This window comes from Boleophthalmus pectinirostris, unplaced genomic scaffold, assembly GCF_026225935.1.
Source record: "Boleophthalmus pectinirostris isolate CB_2022bp ecotype Guang Dong unplaced genomic scaffold, ASM2622593v1 HiC_scaffold_15, whole genome shotgun sequence".
NCBI lineage: Eukaryota > Metazoa > Chordata > Actinopteri > Gobiiformes > Gobiidae > Boleophthalmus > Boleophthalmus pectinirostris.
In genome coordinates this window covers 29,024,686-29,040,849 of record NW_026571070.1, presented here as the reverse complement: position 1 = coordinate 29,040,849, position 16,164 = coordinate 29,024,686, and the positions used below count along the sequence as shown (strand labels likewise).

The following is a 16,164-nucleotide window of genomic DNA, read 5'->3' as shown; positions in this document are numbered from 1 at the left end:
ATGTTAATATGATAGAGATGATCATATTAAAGATTCATTACCTTCATAGGCCTACAATATAATCCGTTTTAAATATTTTTATGGTGGCATGTTAGCTAGATCCAAACACAACTATGGGATTCATGAAAAAATTCCTTCCCGATTTGAAGAAGGACTCCTTTTGTCTAAACCTTTAAATATTTCCCTTAAATGGTACAGTAGACCTTTAAAAGTCCCCTTTATAACTTAGATGGGGGTTTTCAACGCGCTTGTCTCCATGGAGATGCCGTTACTCTTATTATTGATTACTGATATTTGTGGTGACATCATGCTGGGGGTTTTCTACTCTTATCATTTTTACCAAGGAAACACAACGTACACGCTGATAAAGTTTTAATATAGTCTGAAAACTCAAGAAAAAATACAAAATGGATTTAAACAACACATTTTCAGGGGCCTGTGATCAATAGAATACAATTTTGTGTGATTTTCAACAGAAAGGTGAAAGTGACTAACTGAAAAACTGTTCACTTCTTTAACAGTAATCAGCTCATCTGTTGTAGTTCCAAATGAGTCAGTTCTTTGTGGTCAGATTGTGTCAAAATAAAGAAATAAAGCACAGATTAAAGTGCTTTACAGACAGCAAAGCCTCCAGAAAGCATCAAAGTATTAATATTGCATTACTAATCATTCATTTGATTATAGCTGTCTTATTGCTCTAAAATACATTGAAAAACATAACAGACGTTGAAGATGACCAAGCTTATAATGTAAAAACTTACTGTGATAAAATAAAAAGCGGTTAAAAAGTCTGAGGCACTTACTGAAATTTGAATAAAAGTCCGGTAGGGGTGTGAAAAAAATATCAAAATCTATAAATATCTATATATTGTATCGTTTAATGTGATGATAGAGTATCGATATTGTGGACTGTTGTATCGATATATTGCCAAGAGAATTTGTGGTATATTTTAGTAAATTATTTTGTTACTGAGCTATAGTCTGTTTTTGTTTTTTTGCTTTTTTAGTGAAAGGAAACTCATTTATGTAACACATTTGACATTTTCACAGTTTCTGATGATTAAAATGTTTGTGTTTCTTATTAAGTGGTTTAACAAAGACTTTTAATATCACAGACATGATTTAGCCTTTATTTATTATTGAACTGTATTGAATCGATTTGAAATATATCGAACCGAAAGTGGACTGTATCGAGATATGTATCGTATCGTCAGAGTTGGGGACTTGCAAGTTGCGACGTGGACTCAAATCAGACTTGAGTCATTATTTTTAGGACTTGAGACTTGACTTGATAAAATGGACTAAGATTTGGGACTCGACTTGGACTTAAAGATCAGTGACTTGGGACTTGACTCGGACTTGAGGCCTGTGACTTGAGAGGACTTAAGAAGCACTTTTAAATCTGAATTATTTTTATTCTGATGATTCACAATAAGATCTTTTAAATTTAAAATTTAAAAGGAAAAATTCACTAAATAAATATATTAATACTCATATATAAATATACCATGACTTTTTAACTACAGTTTAGTTTAAAAGTCATAAATTGCAAAAATCTAAACTATATTTGGTGTTTTGGTTTAAAGACTTGAAATGACTTGAAGCTCAAAGCAGATGATTTGGACTTGATTTGGACTTATGAGCCAGTGACTCAAGACTCAACTTGTACTTGCCTGTATTTGACGTGGGACTTGACTCGGACTTGCAGTCAAAGACTTGTAGTTAATGGTTACATGGGACAAGTCAGCGCATTTCGACACACACGGTGTTTTCGTAAGATGCCTCGAGCCTAGTCTTTGAGGAGCATCTCTTGTGGACTTTTAACTAAGATACCCTAAAGCTCTCACTTCTTCTGTGTTTTTATACATTGAAAAACATGTATGTACAGTATATCTTCTTGTTGAGAGATCAGTTTAATGCCATACTATGAAACATTCGAGGCAAAGCAGTAACAAACCCTTTGACAAAAATGACACACTCTCTTCTTCAAACTGTCTGCTTGAGCCTGCTCTCTAAAAGTGTCCGTGTTGAGCTTTGCTTCTAGTTAGCAGCTCCCCCAAAGACAAACACTGGCTGCCTGACTCATAGTGAGACAGAGCCCGGCACACTGTTGACATCAAGAGCCTGGTGATGTCATCATGATGTCAATGCTCTAATTGTAAATTGCACACATAGCTGCGCTGCTCCCCGTGCTGGTGCTCAGACAGACAGAGCACAGGGACCAGAGCGCAGGGTAGTAACCACAGGAGCATGGCTGTCACTGGGGACGAGACTGACACAGGTACGGGCTTTATTACTGCACTGAAGCGGCTCTGTGGAACTTTTCTGGTGTGGGCGGAGGAGAGGGGGGGGTCCATTGTTTGCTTATCTCTGTGACGTTAATTCTTTGCCTGGAATGTTACACAGTTTGGAGTTAAACTTATTTATCATATTAGAGTTCATGTTTTTGTAGCTTTCTGTAAAAAGCGTGCATTCTTACTTAAGGAGTGGGCTTGCCTTTCCACGGATCTGACCTGTAACTTGGCCTGGTGGTCTGCTTTGCTTAGAATGTTACACAGCTTGGTATTAAACTTATCTATCATACATTCTATTACAGTTCTTGTTTTTATAGCTTACAGTGAAAAAATTGCAATGTGTCTTACTTTAGGAGTGGGGTTGCTTTTCCACAGATCTGACCTGTAACTTGGCTTGCTGGCATGTAGCGTTTAATGCTATACTGTGGGACATTTCAAATTTCATTTCAAAAGTATAATATCTCCATGGAGACAAGTAGATACTGGGCACTTCATAAGAAATGTTACATAGTGTACTTTTTAATTTATTTATCATGTTCATATTTAATTTAAAGTGAAGTTTTTGTAGTTTTCATGAAGTTTTTCAGAAAAATCCAGAAATACATTTGGGATGCTTTAGTTAATATTACAAAATGTATATGAAAACCATTCTTTAATCACAAATATGTTACCAAGATACAAAAACAAAACTCTATTTCAATACTAAGGAATACTCGATAATCAAAACCGATTCTTTCTTCTGACGACAGAATGTGATTTTCAGCATTAAATGGTAGTACTTTCTTTTCTATTCCCATGTGGTTTTATATCTGTGTAATCCCGGGCGTATACTAGTCTATGTACTTTTATACTTATACTTGTTCTGATACAGCTCAAGGTCATTCTCAATCTATTCACAAAAGGTTCATTTCTGTCCTGTGAATATTACTTTTTAGTATTGATACCTGCTCAAATGAGTATCTAGATACTCTTGATACTAGTTTTGGTATCGATTAGTGTTTGATTTTTGATATTTTTGGCTTTCTGAAACTCATTTGATTTTATTTGGAGACACAGCTTGATTTCAGAGCCATGACTGACACTCGCTATGGCACATGTTTGAATCAATATCACACTTGGCAGCAGCAACAGGTACCTTTTCATCAAATCATTTCTGCACGTTTTCCCCTCTCCCTCTCCCTTCTTTTTCTCTTTTTCTCTTTCTTTTTCTCTCCACCTCTCTGTCTGTCCGTCCATCCCCCCCTCCCTTTCTTTCTCTCTCTGTGAAATGCTTGAGATCTCTGCCCACTCACCAGCGCATAGCAGCAGCAGCACTGACGTCACGGACCTTTTCCTGGAACGCACACACATACACACACGCGCGCGCACTCACACACACACTCACACACTCACAAGCGCGCGCACACACACAGTTCCATGTAAATGTGTGCTTGCCGGGTTGATATACATTGACGTCAGCCGGTCACACTGCGGGAGCTGCTGCCGGAGCACTTTCTCCACCACTTTGGTCATGTTACTGAATTTGTTAGCTGAACATGTAACTCATTAGACACGAGATTAGGAATAATGCAGGCTGTGTTGGTTTGGAGCTCTGGGGTTCACTGATACCTTGCAGCTAATGATATTAAAACATGGGGGGGTGACGCTAACTAGAAGTGCTGTTCCATCTGAAGCTCTGTTACTTAAATTAGACTTGAGCTTTGTTTGCACACAGTCTGACTAGAGCAAGTGATCTGATTTGTGCTGTTAAACAAGTCCCTCTCAAATAAAATTAAAGTCACAAGCACTGTCTTCTCCATAGAGCTGTTACGGCACTAAATTTGTCTATCTCCATGGTGACAAGCAGATGACGCCAGTTACAAAGCCAAGTTACATGTAACCTGTGGAGAGAGGAATCTGCTCACAGAATGGAATGTGTTCTTTAAGCAATATGAAATAAATTACAATATATTTATATATAATTAGACCATTAAAACAACAGAGGACAGTGCCTTTATTGTGAAAAATCAGGCTTTAAGCAACCAGAAAAAAGTAATAAATGTAATAATGAACTAAAATTAAATGTTCTGCATTTTGTTACAGGGCAGGACTAGGGCTTTGTCATGTCCCAAAGCCCGACATTTAACCAAACGAATGGCTCCTAAAACCTAATCCTAACCCTAACCTTAATCTTAACTCGATAGTGAAATTATAAATCAAAACTAAAATTAGTCCCTCTCAAATAACATTAAAGTCACAAGCACAATCTTCTCCATAGATCTGATTTGCAACTTGGTCTAGGGCACTATGTAACATTACTAGTAATGGAGAAGTTTTGTTGTTGTTGTTGTTGTTGTTGTTGTTGTTGTTTCGCCATGTGCATATCTTCGTGCTTTGGAATGTTCTAGAGTTATGGCACTAAATTTGTCTATCTCCATGGTGACAAGCAGATGACGCCAGTTACAAGGCCAAGTTACATGTAACCTGTGGAGAGACAAATCTGTTCACAGAATGGAATGTGTTCTTTAAGCAATATGAAATAAATTACAATATAATTATATATAATTAGACCATTAAAACAATAGATGACAGCGCCTTTATTTTGAAAAATCAGTTTTTAAATGGCCAGAAAAACACCTTCCTTGCCCATAAATGGCTTTTTTGGCATTTTGTTTCTGGGCGGGACTAGCACTGTTTCATGTCCTAAAGCCCTAAACTTAACCAAATGAACTGCTCCTAAAACCTAATCCTAACCCTAACCTTAATCTTAACCCTGATAGTGAAATTATAAATCAAAAATAAACATTTGCTCATTAATTTGCACACAATCTAACTAGAGCAAGTAAGCTGATTTGTGCTGTTAAACAAGACACTCTCAAATAACATTAAAGTCACAAGCACCGTCTTCTCCATGCATCTGATTTGTAACCTTTTCTACAGCACTATGTAACTTTTTTTTTTTTTTTCATCATGTAGATATTTTTGTGCTTTGAAATGTTCTAAAGTTATGGCACTGAATTTGTCTATCTCCATGGTAACAAGCAGATGACGCCAGTTACAAGGCCAAGTTACATGTAACCTGTGGAGAGACGAATCTGCTCACAGAATGGAAGGTGTTCTTTTAGCACTATGAAATAAACTCCAGTTTTAGAAATTCAATACCATACGAGCAAATGGCAGAAAAGAGACATGATATAGGTTTTTTCTAGGGATGTAACGCTATCCAAATCTCTTGGTACAATATTACCATGATATGCATCTCACAGTAAGATATTTATTGTGATATTTTGGAGAGGTTGATATAATTGTAGATAGGACACTTTTTTGCTTTTAAAATACCCTGACAAGATTTTGGTGTGAATTATTTCCGTCATAATCCCAAGAATTCAAGTCAAAAACATATTTCTTCAGGTTGTTTGCACTGAAATGAATCATGGGATATGTAGTTCCTTATGTTTTTAAGCTGTTACTACTATAAAACCATGCGTTTAAGCAATGGAACTTGTAATTCGATATATTGTGACAGTTCATGATATTATTGTGAGACTTTTGACGATACAATATCACAATGTTTCGGTTATTGTTACAGCCTTAGTTTTTTCATGACCAGTGCGTTTTTTGTTTTGTTTTTCTTCAGCAACCAATGGCCGATAAGCTCTGCCAATATTTTGGAGCCAATGTGTACACATGATTTTGATTATTTTCCTCAGATTATTTAATTGAAATTGGCTACAAACTCACCCACAGCCATGTTTTACCTTGAACCTAGAGATAAGAGAGCTGTGTACTCACATTTAATAATATCTGTGCTAGAGATCTAAGGTTTATAACCAATACACCAATAATTAGCCTACCAATATATCAATCTATATGTCTGATTTCTACTATCTCTGTATTGGCTCTTGTGGCAGTAAAAGATGCAGTCACTATTAATTGGTTTATTTTGAGGACTTTATTCAAAAGATAAATAAAACATCTTCTCTTGTTGTGATTTCTAGGCAGTGCCAGCGACCTGTCTGCCTACCACATGCGGAACCCCGGCACTAGCTCCTCCCACCAGAGCGGGGCGGGCACCAGTGTACATGACGCCAAACAGCTCACCGAGGACGCAATCCACAAGAGGGCCATCCGCCTCATGAAGAACAGGTATGCTGCTCATGCTTCATACAGAGAACAGGCACAGCGGCCACATGGTCTGCTCTTATCAGGCTGCAAAAAGGTGTTGTCAGATGTGGTTGTATAGCGGTTAATGCACTAGCCTCACAGCAAGACGGTACTGGGTAAGGATGTGCTAGTGTTCAATTAATTTTAATTCATTGAATAATGATTCAGTCATTTCTAATCGTCAATGATCAGCTGTTTTTAATGGAGGAAATCTACACCAGTCCTCTGTCAATAAATGCATGGACATTCAAACTTTGGAGGAAAACAAATTAACATTATTATTTTTTGTTTGTTTGTTTTTTTAAGACAAAAATGTAATCACAAATCGAGATTGATCAATATGAGGGGGAAAAAGCATAATTATTTGTCATTTCATCCAGCCTTGGTTCTGGGTTTGATTTCTAGAGATGTTTGAGACTTCCTGTGTGGAGTTTACATGTTCTCCCTGTGGCTGACTCCCGGAACTCAAAATTCCAAATCTCAAAGGAACCACCCTCTTTAAGTAGGAAATGAAACAAATATACAAATCCAGGTTATGAAACCAAACATGCCAGTGCGTCAGACCATTGATTGATACAGTATCTGTAAGAGTGATGTTGTTAGTTATGCTGCTATGTTGTAATTTCAACAAATATCTTTCCCACTGTTGCCAGCAGAGGGCATGTGACACCCAAACGTTTTTATTTCAAAACTTACATTACTAGTGCATAAGCACTGAAGACATGGATTTAACACAGTAGTTATATAGATTTCATTTAGATATGAGAATTTATCATGTTTGAAACTGAGTCAAATGCAGAGGACAAATTTCCCCATGGAGTTCAATAAAATGTATACCTTAAAAAGCATGTTATTTTTGGTGAAGTGTTTAGTTGAATACCGGCTTGAGCGTTCCCCTGGTTTGAAAGTCGTCCTTCTTTTGGTGGGAGCGTCCCCCTCCTCCTCCTTTAGTATGCGATGTATTGAGTTAGAAAATCAGCATCATATATATGTGTGTGTGTGTGTGTGTGTGTGTGTGCGTGTGTAAAGAAATGTGCATGTAGCGAGACCAAATATTAGGCCATGGTCTTAACTGTGTATTTCATTGAAATATGTAAGATAAAATTCTGAAATAGTTATGGCACATTTATTGAGAACACATGAGTTTCCACTGGAGAGACCACATTAGTTTTGCCTCTTTTGTTTGTATGTATGACCAAATGTGTTGAGATATATTGTAACGTTTGTGTGTGCAAACACAATATATGTATCATGAAAATTTTTTCTTTTATTTTTACTTATTTGTTCATAAAGGGTACAATTCAGGGGGACTTTCCAGCTTTGGGACCTTCCAGCCAGGGGGACTTTCCATCTGATTTCCGTTTAGTTTGACTTCCTGATTGGACACAGATAGCCGATATGACATGTAGATGTTCTTAACTGTTACCCATACTGTAAACAAGGACAAAATCTTGTCTCCCATAAATTCTCCCATAGGTTCCTTAAATGTTCTGCATTTTGTTACCAGGTGGGACTAGGCTCTGTTTCATGTCCCAAATCCCTAAATTTAACCAAATGAACTGCTCCTTAAACCTAATCCTAACCCTAATCTTAATCTTAAACTGACAGTGAAATTATAAATCAAAAATAAATATTTGCTTCGCCTCCTCAATGAACATTTAGTGCGTACAGTAAATTGTTGGTGCTTTTTAGAACTCACCGCTACTTCCTTTTTGTACTTTTAAAATCTTTTTTAAACAAACTTCCACTTAGCTGATGTAAAACTATGATAAATATTGACTATGTGTACTACCAAACCAAGTCATAATTATACACAAACACGAAAAACCTGTCATATGCATTTTATTGTCATTCTGGGACCTTCCATTAAAGTCCTTACGTAACATGCTAAAATGATTCTAAAACAGTAGCTCATAATTAAAAGAGAACATCCCTATGATTATTATGACACCACATGGGCACGTGTAACTCGTAATAACACCGTGTTGTGTTATGAGTTAGACCATTACTTATTATACGCTCATATACGATTACGCAATAGAAAGTACACGACTCCTTCAAGTACTACTCTCAACGTGCCACAACGCAACATTGTCAGACATTGTTTACTTTTTATGACGTTATGATGTAACATTTGATGATTGATTTTACCGTACATATGACAGGTTTGACAAGTCGCTTCACTAAAACACAGTTGATGTCATTTTGAGTTTTGGTGAAGGTTAATTGCTTATGACGGTTACCTATAGCAATGGAAAAGTTCAAAACGTGTCTAAATTACACAGTAGTTATGATTAAAGCTATTAAAGGTCTGCAAGATTGGCTTTGTAGAGTTTTTAGTCATGTTACAGTTGTTTCCACTTCTCAATTTCCTTCTCAAAGTAGTATTTAGAGTGATTCATGCGTGTTGGAGTGATTTTTATTCTCCTGTATTCACCACATCACTGTTCCAATCAACCCCCGTGTTCACAATCACTGATACTCACCCACTGCTCTGTACTTACTTCATATTCCAATTTTATTTTCTTAATCAGTACCTAGGATTGGGCAGTGTCACAGTCTAGGACAGGATCAGGACTAAACTGTTTTCAGCCCTGGTCTGGTCCCGGTCTGGTCCCGGTCTGGTCCCGGTCTCAGTCCTGGTCTCAGCCCTAGTGCTGGTCCCAGTTTTAGTCCTGGACTCAGTCCCGGTCTCAGACCTGGTCCTGGTTCCAGACTCAGTCCTGGTCTGATCTCAGTCTAAGTCCTGGTCTCAATCCCGGTCTGGTTCTCGACTGGTCTGAGACCTGGTTCTGTCCTGGTTCAGTCCATATACGGCGCAAAAGTCCGGCATCTCTGTTTAAGTCACGTAAACGGGAAATGGTCGTTATCCGTTTTTTCCATTATTCATTGAAACACAAAATTGAAAAAACAAATTGTTTTCATTTTGATTCCGGAGACAAATAATGAAGAAAAGAGTTGTTTTTTCGATTTCTTATTTTTGGTTTTATATTAAAAAACGAATGAACCAATTGTACACGGATTGTTGTTGTGCTGTTTAATGTCATATTGTGGAACATTCCAAGAAGAGCAATGACATTTCCATAGAAACAAGTGACGGATTCCCCACCAGAAAAGTTACACAGTGCATAGTTTAACCTTTATTTAGTTAAATGAGGAAAAATATCTTCCTTGTGCGTAAATTGTCCCACATTTTGGGTGGAATTTTCTGTTGATGACATAGGCAGAGCTACTTCCTGCATTTTTGTACTTTTCCTTAAAATTTTCTTTCACAAGCTGACACATTACTGATGTAAAACTATGATAAATATTGACCATAAGCACAGTCCGTCCCGACCGAGTCGTAATTAGAAAAGTATGAAAACCTGTGCCCTTTAACTGAAAGCGATTTGTGTGTGTGTGTTTAGGGAGGCCGCCAGGCAATGCCGACGCAAGAAAAAGGAGTACGTCAGATGTCTGGAAAATCGCGTTGCCCTGTTGGAAAACCAAAACAAAGCTCTCATGGATGAACTACGAAACTTAAAACTGCTGTATCGGCACCACTGAAGAATTTGGATTTTCTGGGATTTTTTTTTTGACAGTTTTTCAAGCACACACTAACTATCCTTGTACGAAATGTCAGTGGTTTGTCTGCCTATGTGATGCTGCACCAGCAAGTAGAGTCAGAAATAAAATAAACGTAATAGCAAAAAGTACAAAAACGTGTACAGAATAAGCAAAAAATATATGCACAATTGTTGAAACTGCACAAACACATGATTTCACAATTCATAGTTTACAAAATATTGAATTTGTCACTCATTTTGCTTCTCATTGGACCGTAGGTAGTAATAGATTTGGAAATAGAAATGCCTTAAAGTCCAAATTAGCTACACTTTTGAAGAAATTAGAAAATTTTTTGCTCTATAATTTATTTATTTTATGTTTTTTGTTGTTATTGAGAGTTGTATGTTGTATATGCGGTGAGTTAAGATGTAAAAAGTTATATTTTTTAATGTAGGATTGTGTATTTGGTTACTCCTACTACTACTACTACTACTACTACTACTATTCAACCAAGACAAGTACGTTTTGATAGTAGGCCTACTCAGTGCTTAAATATCCAAATGAGTTGGTGTGTAAATGCTTACGAGAGAATGTCATATGTGTTGCTTTAAAAGACGTTCTCCACACTAGTTATAATATACATTTGCGTATTGCTCAAACTTTTTAAATGGTGTCTTTCAATAAAGTTTTACCTGACAAAGTTTTCTATGTGGTGTATGACTAACTGTGTGTAACTAAGAAACTTGTCTGGTTAAAGAATAGTGTCCGGACTTATTATCCCGAAGGAAATGTGTTTTTCAGGCAGCACACAGTACAATACACATACGTAATATAATACATAACATCCATTTATGACAATTTATCAAATTATAAGCATTGTACAGCCGTATAGTCTGTGCTACAAACGACTTCCAGAGTGTGTCCATGGAGCAGGGCAGGGACAACAGCCTGTTCCCAAAGGTGCTCTCCTGTCTGGTGATGGTGCTGTGCTGAGAGTGCTGGGGGTTCTCCACGATGGACAGGCGCTTGTTTAGGGTTCTCTTCTCAGCCACAAATGTGAGAGAGTCAAGCTCTGCACCCACTACAGATCCTGCCTTCCTCACCAGTCACATAGCGTCCTTCTTCTTGAAGTTTCCTCCCCAGCAGACCACAGCGTTGAAGAGGACACTGGAAAAGATTGTCTGGTAGAATATCAGCAGGAGCATCTGGAAGATGTTAAAGAACTTCATTCTTCTGAGAAAGTACAGCCTGCTCTGTTCCTGATCTCTCTTAAAGGTGGTCCACTCAGCGGTGGACTAGAGAGAGTAAAGGGGCTCCTCACAAAGTCCTCTAATATCCATTTTTCATTAGACAACATGTAGTTTGGACCCACTAAGATGATTTGTACCTAGGGCAAGTATTGAAGTAGCCAGATTAATTCTTTTTTTTATTTAACCAACTGCTGCTATTTGGTCACGATGTATATAATATGTGCCAGAATGCTCAGTGGTGTCCAAGTAATTGCCTGCACAACAGCAAACAAACCAGAGTGAAAATCCTTGATTTCGGGAATCATTGCCAACACAGAATGTATAGCTTCGTCTCCATCCTTCTCGACCACTTTGTTTACTGTTGTGTTGTACCAGTCTGGCGTTATGGCTTCACAGCTCTTCGCTGACCAGTGTGTGGTCTACAACTTCCGGGGTTCTTGCAAACTGTCTAGTGTATTCTGCTTCCTATCCTAGGAGAGAAATTAAATTGAACGGAGGCACTAAGTGGTGCCAGCCTGGCTGGTATTGAAGATCCACAATTCAAGAAATGTATTTGCCATTTGTGCACACACAAAAGTTCATTCACAGTGGAGTTCGTGCGCAGGGCTCTTGGGGGTTCAAGTAAAAACAGGTACACATACATTTAGTAAAAAATCCACATTAAATTGATTTGATTGATTGAATTGATTTGAATAGGTCTGTTATTTGAAAACGGCAGTGAGGCATACACAAATACTGTATATTGTACAAACTGTACATTACAAATAATAATACCCATGGAGCAGGTGACTAAGCCAAGTTACAGGTCAGATCTGTGGAGAAGTGTCCCCTTGACAGTAGATGAATCCATGTTTGTCAAGATGTTTTTCAATGAAAAAACACCTGTAATTAAATAAATGTAAAACAGATTAGTTGAATGCCATATATTGCAGATAAAGCGATAACATCTCCATAGAAACAGGTGTCATACCCTCAACTGGAAAATTTTCATTTTTACACAGCTAATTGAGACGTGAAACATGGTCATGTATTTATTCAACCGGAATTATTACAGAAAATATTCAGTGCAGTTTGATGTTTATCATTTTCTCATGAGTGTATAAGCCGTGTTCAGAGCTCAGAACATGATGTTCTGTCCACTCATGACTCAACCTGAACACCTCTGTGAATGTGCAATCAGACTCTCCACACTCTTTAGTCCAGACGGTTCCTGCTAAAAGGAGAAAAGAAGATGAATCGTTTCAAATCAAATTCTTAAAGGTATAGTGTGTAACTTTTCTCCTGGAGTGTCTGCCACATACTTGTCTCAACAGATGTTATTGCTTTAGCTGAAAGGACCAAGTTACAGGTTTTGAGCAATAACAACACTATAATACCCCTACAATATCCCATGTAGTTTAATGCCATACTGTGGAATATTTTTTCTGTATACAAAGCAGTAACATCACTATGGAGACAAGCAGGTGCTCTTGTGTACTTTACACCATGTTATAATGCTGTTACCTCATCAAAAAACAGACCTGGAGTTGTAGTTTGTTTCATTCACACATGTTTGAGTAAGTTTTTATTAGCCTTTTTATTAGTCTGTTCCACCTTATGATGTCATGAAGTTGTAGTTTTCAAGTTAACAGCTCTTTTTACCTTTAGTTTAGTTGAGAGTGACAATTCCAGGGCCTCACAGCAAGAACATCCCTTTTTTTTTTCTTTTTTTTTTACACACCTGGAATGTGCACACACTTTTAAATGAGGTTAAATGCAGTGTATACTCGGCCTGTACTGCAGCTCCCAATACAATGACAGAACCAAAATCTGTTTAAATCAGCTGACCACGTCACTGCTACATCATGTGACGCAGAGTTCAGCTGAAACTGAGAACAGAGCTCTGTTCATAAGAAACTGGTGGGTAGAGTAACCAAATGTGTTACTCAAGTAAGTGCAACATTACTTCAAAATAATATTACTCAAGCAAAAGTGCAAAGTAGTGTTCTGAGAAATGACCAAGCAATCCGAAAAAAATATTGGAGAAAATTACTATTCAAGTAAAAGTAACTTAAAGAGTAACTGTCAGGACATAACATGTTATTTGAAATTAATATAATTTGAAGGACAAAACATTAAATAATGCACAAAAGTTTGTTTTGTTTTTTATTGTTTATTAGATGTATTTTTTATTATTATTATTGATTAGATCTATTATTAGTAGTAGTAGTTGTGCTAGTAGTAGTGGTAGTGGTAGTAGTAGTAGTAGTAGTAGTAGTAGTAATAGTAGTGGTAGTAGATGTAGATGTAGATGTAGCAGTAGTAGTAGTAGTACTAGTAGTAGTGGTAATAGTAGTGGTAGTGGTAGTGGTAGTAGTAGTAGTAGTAGTAGTAGTAGTAGTGGTAGTGGTAGTAGTAGTAGTAGTAGTGGTGGTGATAGTGTAGTAGTAGTAGTAGTAGTGGTGGTGATAGTGGTAGTAGTAGTAGTAGTAGTGGTGGTGGTAATGGTAGTAGTAGTAGTAGTGATAGTGGTAGTGGTAGTAGTATTAGAATGCCTTCAGACACAGCAAGTCTTTCTGGAGTATTCCCAATATTATTCTTATGTTATTTTCAAAGGATAGACACAAAAATGATAAAAAAAAAAACAAAAACAAAAAAACAAAACTAAATCATATCTGTTTAGTTTTCACAGTGTGAAGACAAAGCAATCAAAACTTTTACTGGAGTGAGAGTACAGCTGCTGGAAAAGTACACTGAAAAGTACATTTGCTTTAAATAAATGTAACTGGGTAAATATAATTCTAAGTGTATAAGGACATCACATAGGCTTGAAAGAAATTAGTCTGATGAACAAAAATAATAGGTTTCTTTTTTTATATATATAATTAACTATTGTGGAGCTATGCAACAGTCTTGATTTGGAAAATATTGTTGTGCAATTCAACTTAACCACCAGTAGGCGTCACTATAACATTGTGCCTTTATATGCCCAATCCCAGACTGCAACTGCAATAATCCATCTCATACATTGGTTGTGCACACTTGCCTGCCATAAAGGATTAATTTAATCATTAAGACGTTGCCTCTGTAACAAGCTTGTTTATAATCGCATTTTACTGACTTAAACATAGCTGCTTACAGTTTTAGTGAGCTATAAGAAGTCCTATTTCCTCGTGTTAAACCGAATGGGATTTTGTCATTAGCTCAAATCGTCAAATATGCCTAAACAGAGCAAAGAAAATATTGTATTATTAGCGAAAAGACCTAGTATACTATAATTCGGCTTAATGTCACGTATTTCCACATTTTACTTGTTTACTAGACCATAATCTTTAATAAAATAATAATTGACGATATGTTGCATTGTTACATTTATAATAATTTCATTTTTAAATCAGTTTATTGACAATTTTGAACCGGAACCTGTTCGTCTACTGTCAAAACGCTGATGATTTTGTGTGACATCGGGAATTAGGCGTCTTTTCTTTTATCTGTATTGCACGCCTGCTCGTAAAAGGGTTATAACTTTAAATTGTGAAGATCATTTAAAATATATACATTTAGCAATTGTAATATACTGTATGTTAGACTTATTTATGTTACAAAAAAATTAATTAGGCTTTAAAACGACGCGTGACTATTTTAAATGGTGTGTTTTGCTTTTTTATGTGAAATTTCCGAGTTGACGTGGAGCGATTGAAAGCAGCGCAACAGCGGATGTAGCAGCTGCGGTCTTCAGTGCATTTGGGCAACCATGTAGCGCACGGAGCGAAAGTGATCCCGTCTGACGTGCGTTTATGTCCTTTTTCATGTCTGTCGTTGGAATTTACAGCGTGCCAAAAATGAGTCGTAAATGGACGCACCGGTGTGGATTTTAAACCGGGGGAGTGGTGCGTAAAGGCGACGCGAGTTGATTTCAGGCTGCAAGATCTGGACAGCGTATTACTTTCTAGATTAAATCGCATTTTCTTGTCACTGTGCGCGACTTCTCTTTTTCATACAAGCGTTTTTTATGCGAAGGCACTCTGGAACTACAATTTATTTTGCTTCACCGTGCGATTTCCACGTAACCGCCCCATTTTCTGAGTGATTTCCCCATCGCAACGTTTCTGATCGAGACCAGCGTGGGAATAATTACGCATAATAAAACAAGACGCGGTGCCAGACACGAACTAACTGACGGTCACCCGCGCACAGCATGGGCAATAGCACGTCTTGTTGCGTGGCGTCGAGCCCCAAACACCGGAGGAACAACCACCACTCGCGCTTGGAACCGTACGGACCCGAGCAAGCGCTGAGCAGGGAGGACACGGGCTGCAACCTCCAGCACATCAGCGACAGGGAGAACTTGGACGGTAAGGAGACTGGGTGCGCGCTGGGGAAGGAGCTGTGCGCGTTATGGATAGTCTTATTGGATTGTGGATGGTCTTAATGTTGTTATTGTAAATAGAAGGCTTAATGATGGCAGCTTTGGAGTAGTTTGAGGATCCACCCACTCGTTGCATCAACAGTGAGAGGTTATTGGCTATTTTGGATGTTGGATTTTTAAAACTGCACTATGTAACTTTTCTGGTGGAGGGGTTACACCATCTGCTTGTTTCCATGGTGATGTTAGGGCTTTTACTGGAATGCTCCACAGTCAATGCAATGCAATAACTGTATCTATTTGGTAGTTATACAATTACAGGTGTTTTTATTTCTCAAGGCTTACTTCAAAGTTAAGCTTCAAAATGATACGCTTACAGTGGCAATTAATACAGTTTTAGTTCTTCGACACAACAAATATAATACAGAAACTCCTTGGTGAGCTACTTTGAAGAGGGTGGAGAGCTTCTAGTAGCTCCCAAGCTCCAGGTTGGATGCCTCTGCTTTAAAACATGCATTTTTAGTGTGAGAAGGATCAACTCTCCATAGATTGACCTGTAACGTGTAACTTCGCTCTATCTTCATGG

At 37.6% G+C, this 16,164-nt stretch overlaps 2 protein-coding genes across 2 annotated transcripts in view; both read left to right on the top strand.

The window, feature by feature from the left end:
- The first annotated feature begins 2,154 nt into the window (after positions 1–2,154).
- LOC110165580 (cAMP-responsive element modulator-like) lies at positions 2,155–10,686 on the top strand. Its single transcript, XM_020930778.2, has 3 exons — positions 2,155–2,281; positions 6,272–6,419; positions 9,845–10,686. Exons 1-3 carry the CDS (start codon positions 2,251–2,253, stop codon positions 9,981–9,983), a joined length of 318 nt encoding a protein of 105 aa, XP_020786437.1. The 5' UTR covers positions 2,155–2,250; the 3' UTR covers positions 9,984–10,686.
- A 4,207-nt stretch (positions 10,687–14,893) lies between these two features.
- The window catches only part of ccny (cyclin Y), a 66,667-nt gene continuing 65,396 nt past the window's right edge, over positions 14,894–16,164 (top strand). Inside the window, 1 exon segment of the mRNA XM_020930713.2 lies at positions 14,894–15,567. Within this exon segment, the coding sequence (XP_020786372.2) occupies positions 15,411–15,567 (157 nt within the window). The 5' untranslated portion in view covers positions 14,894–15,410.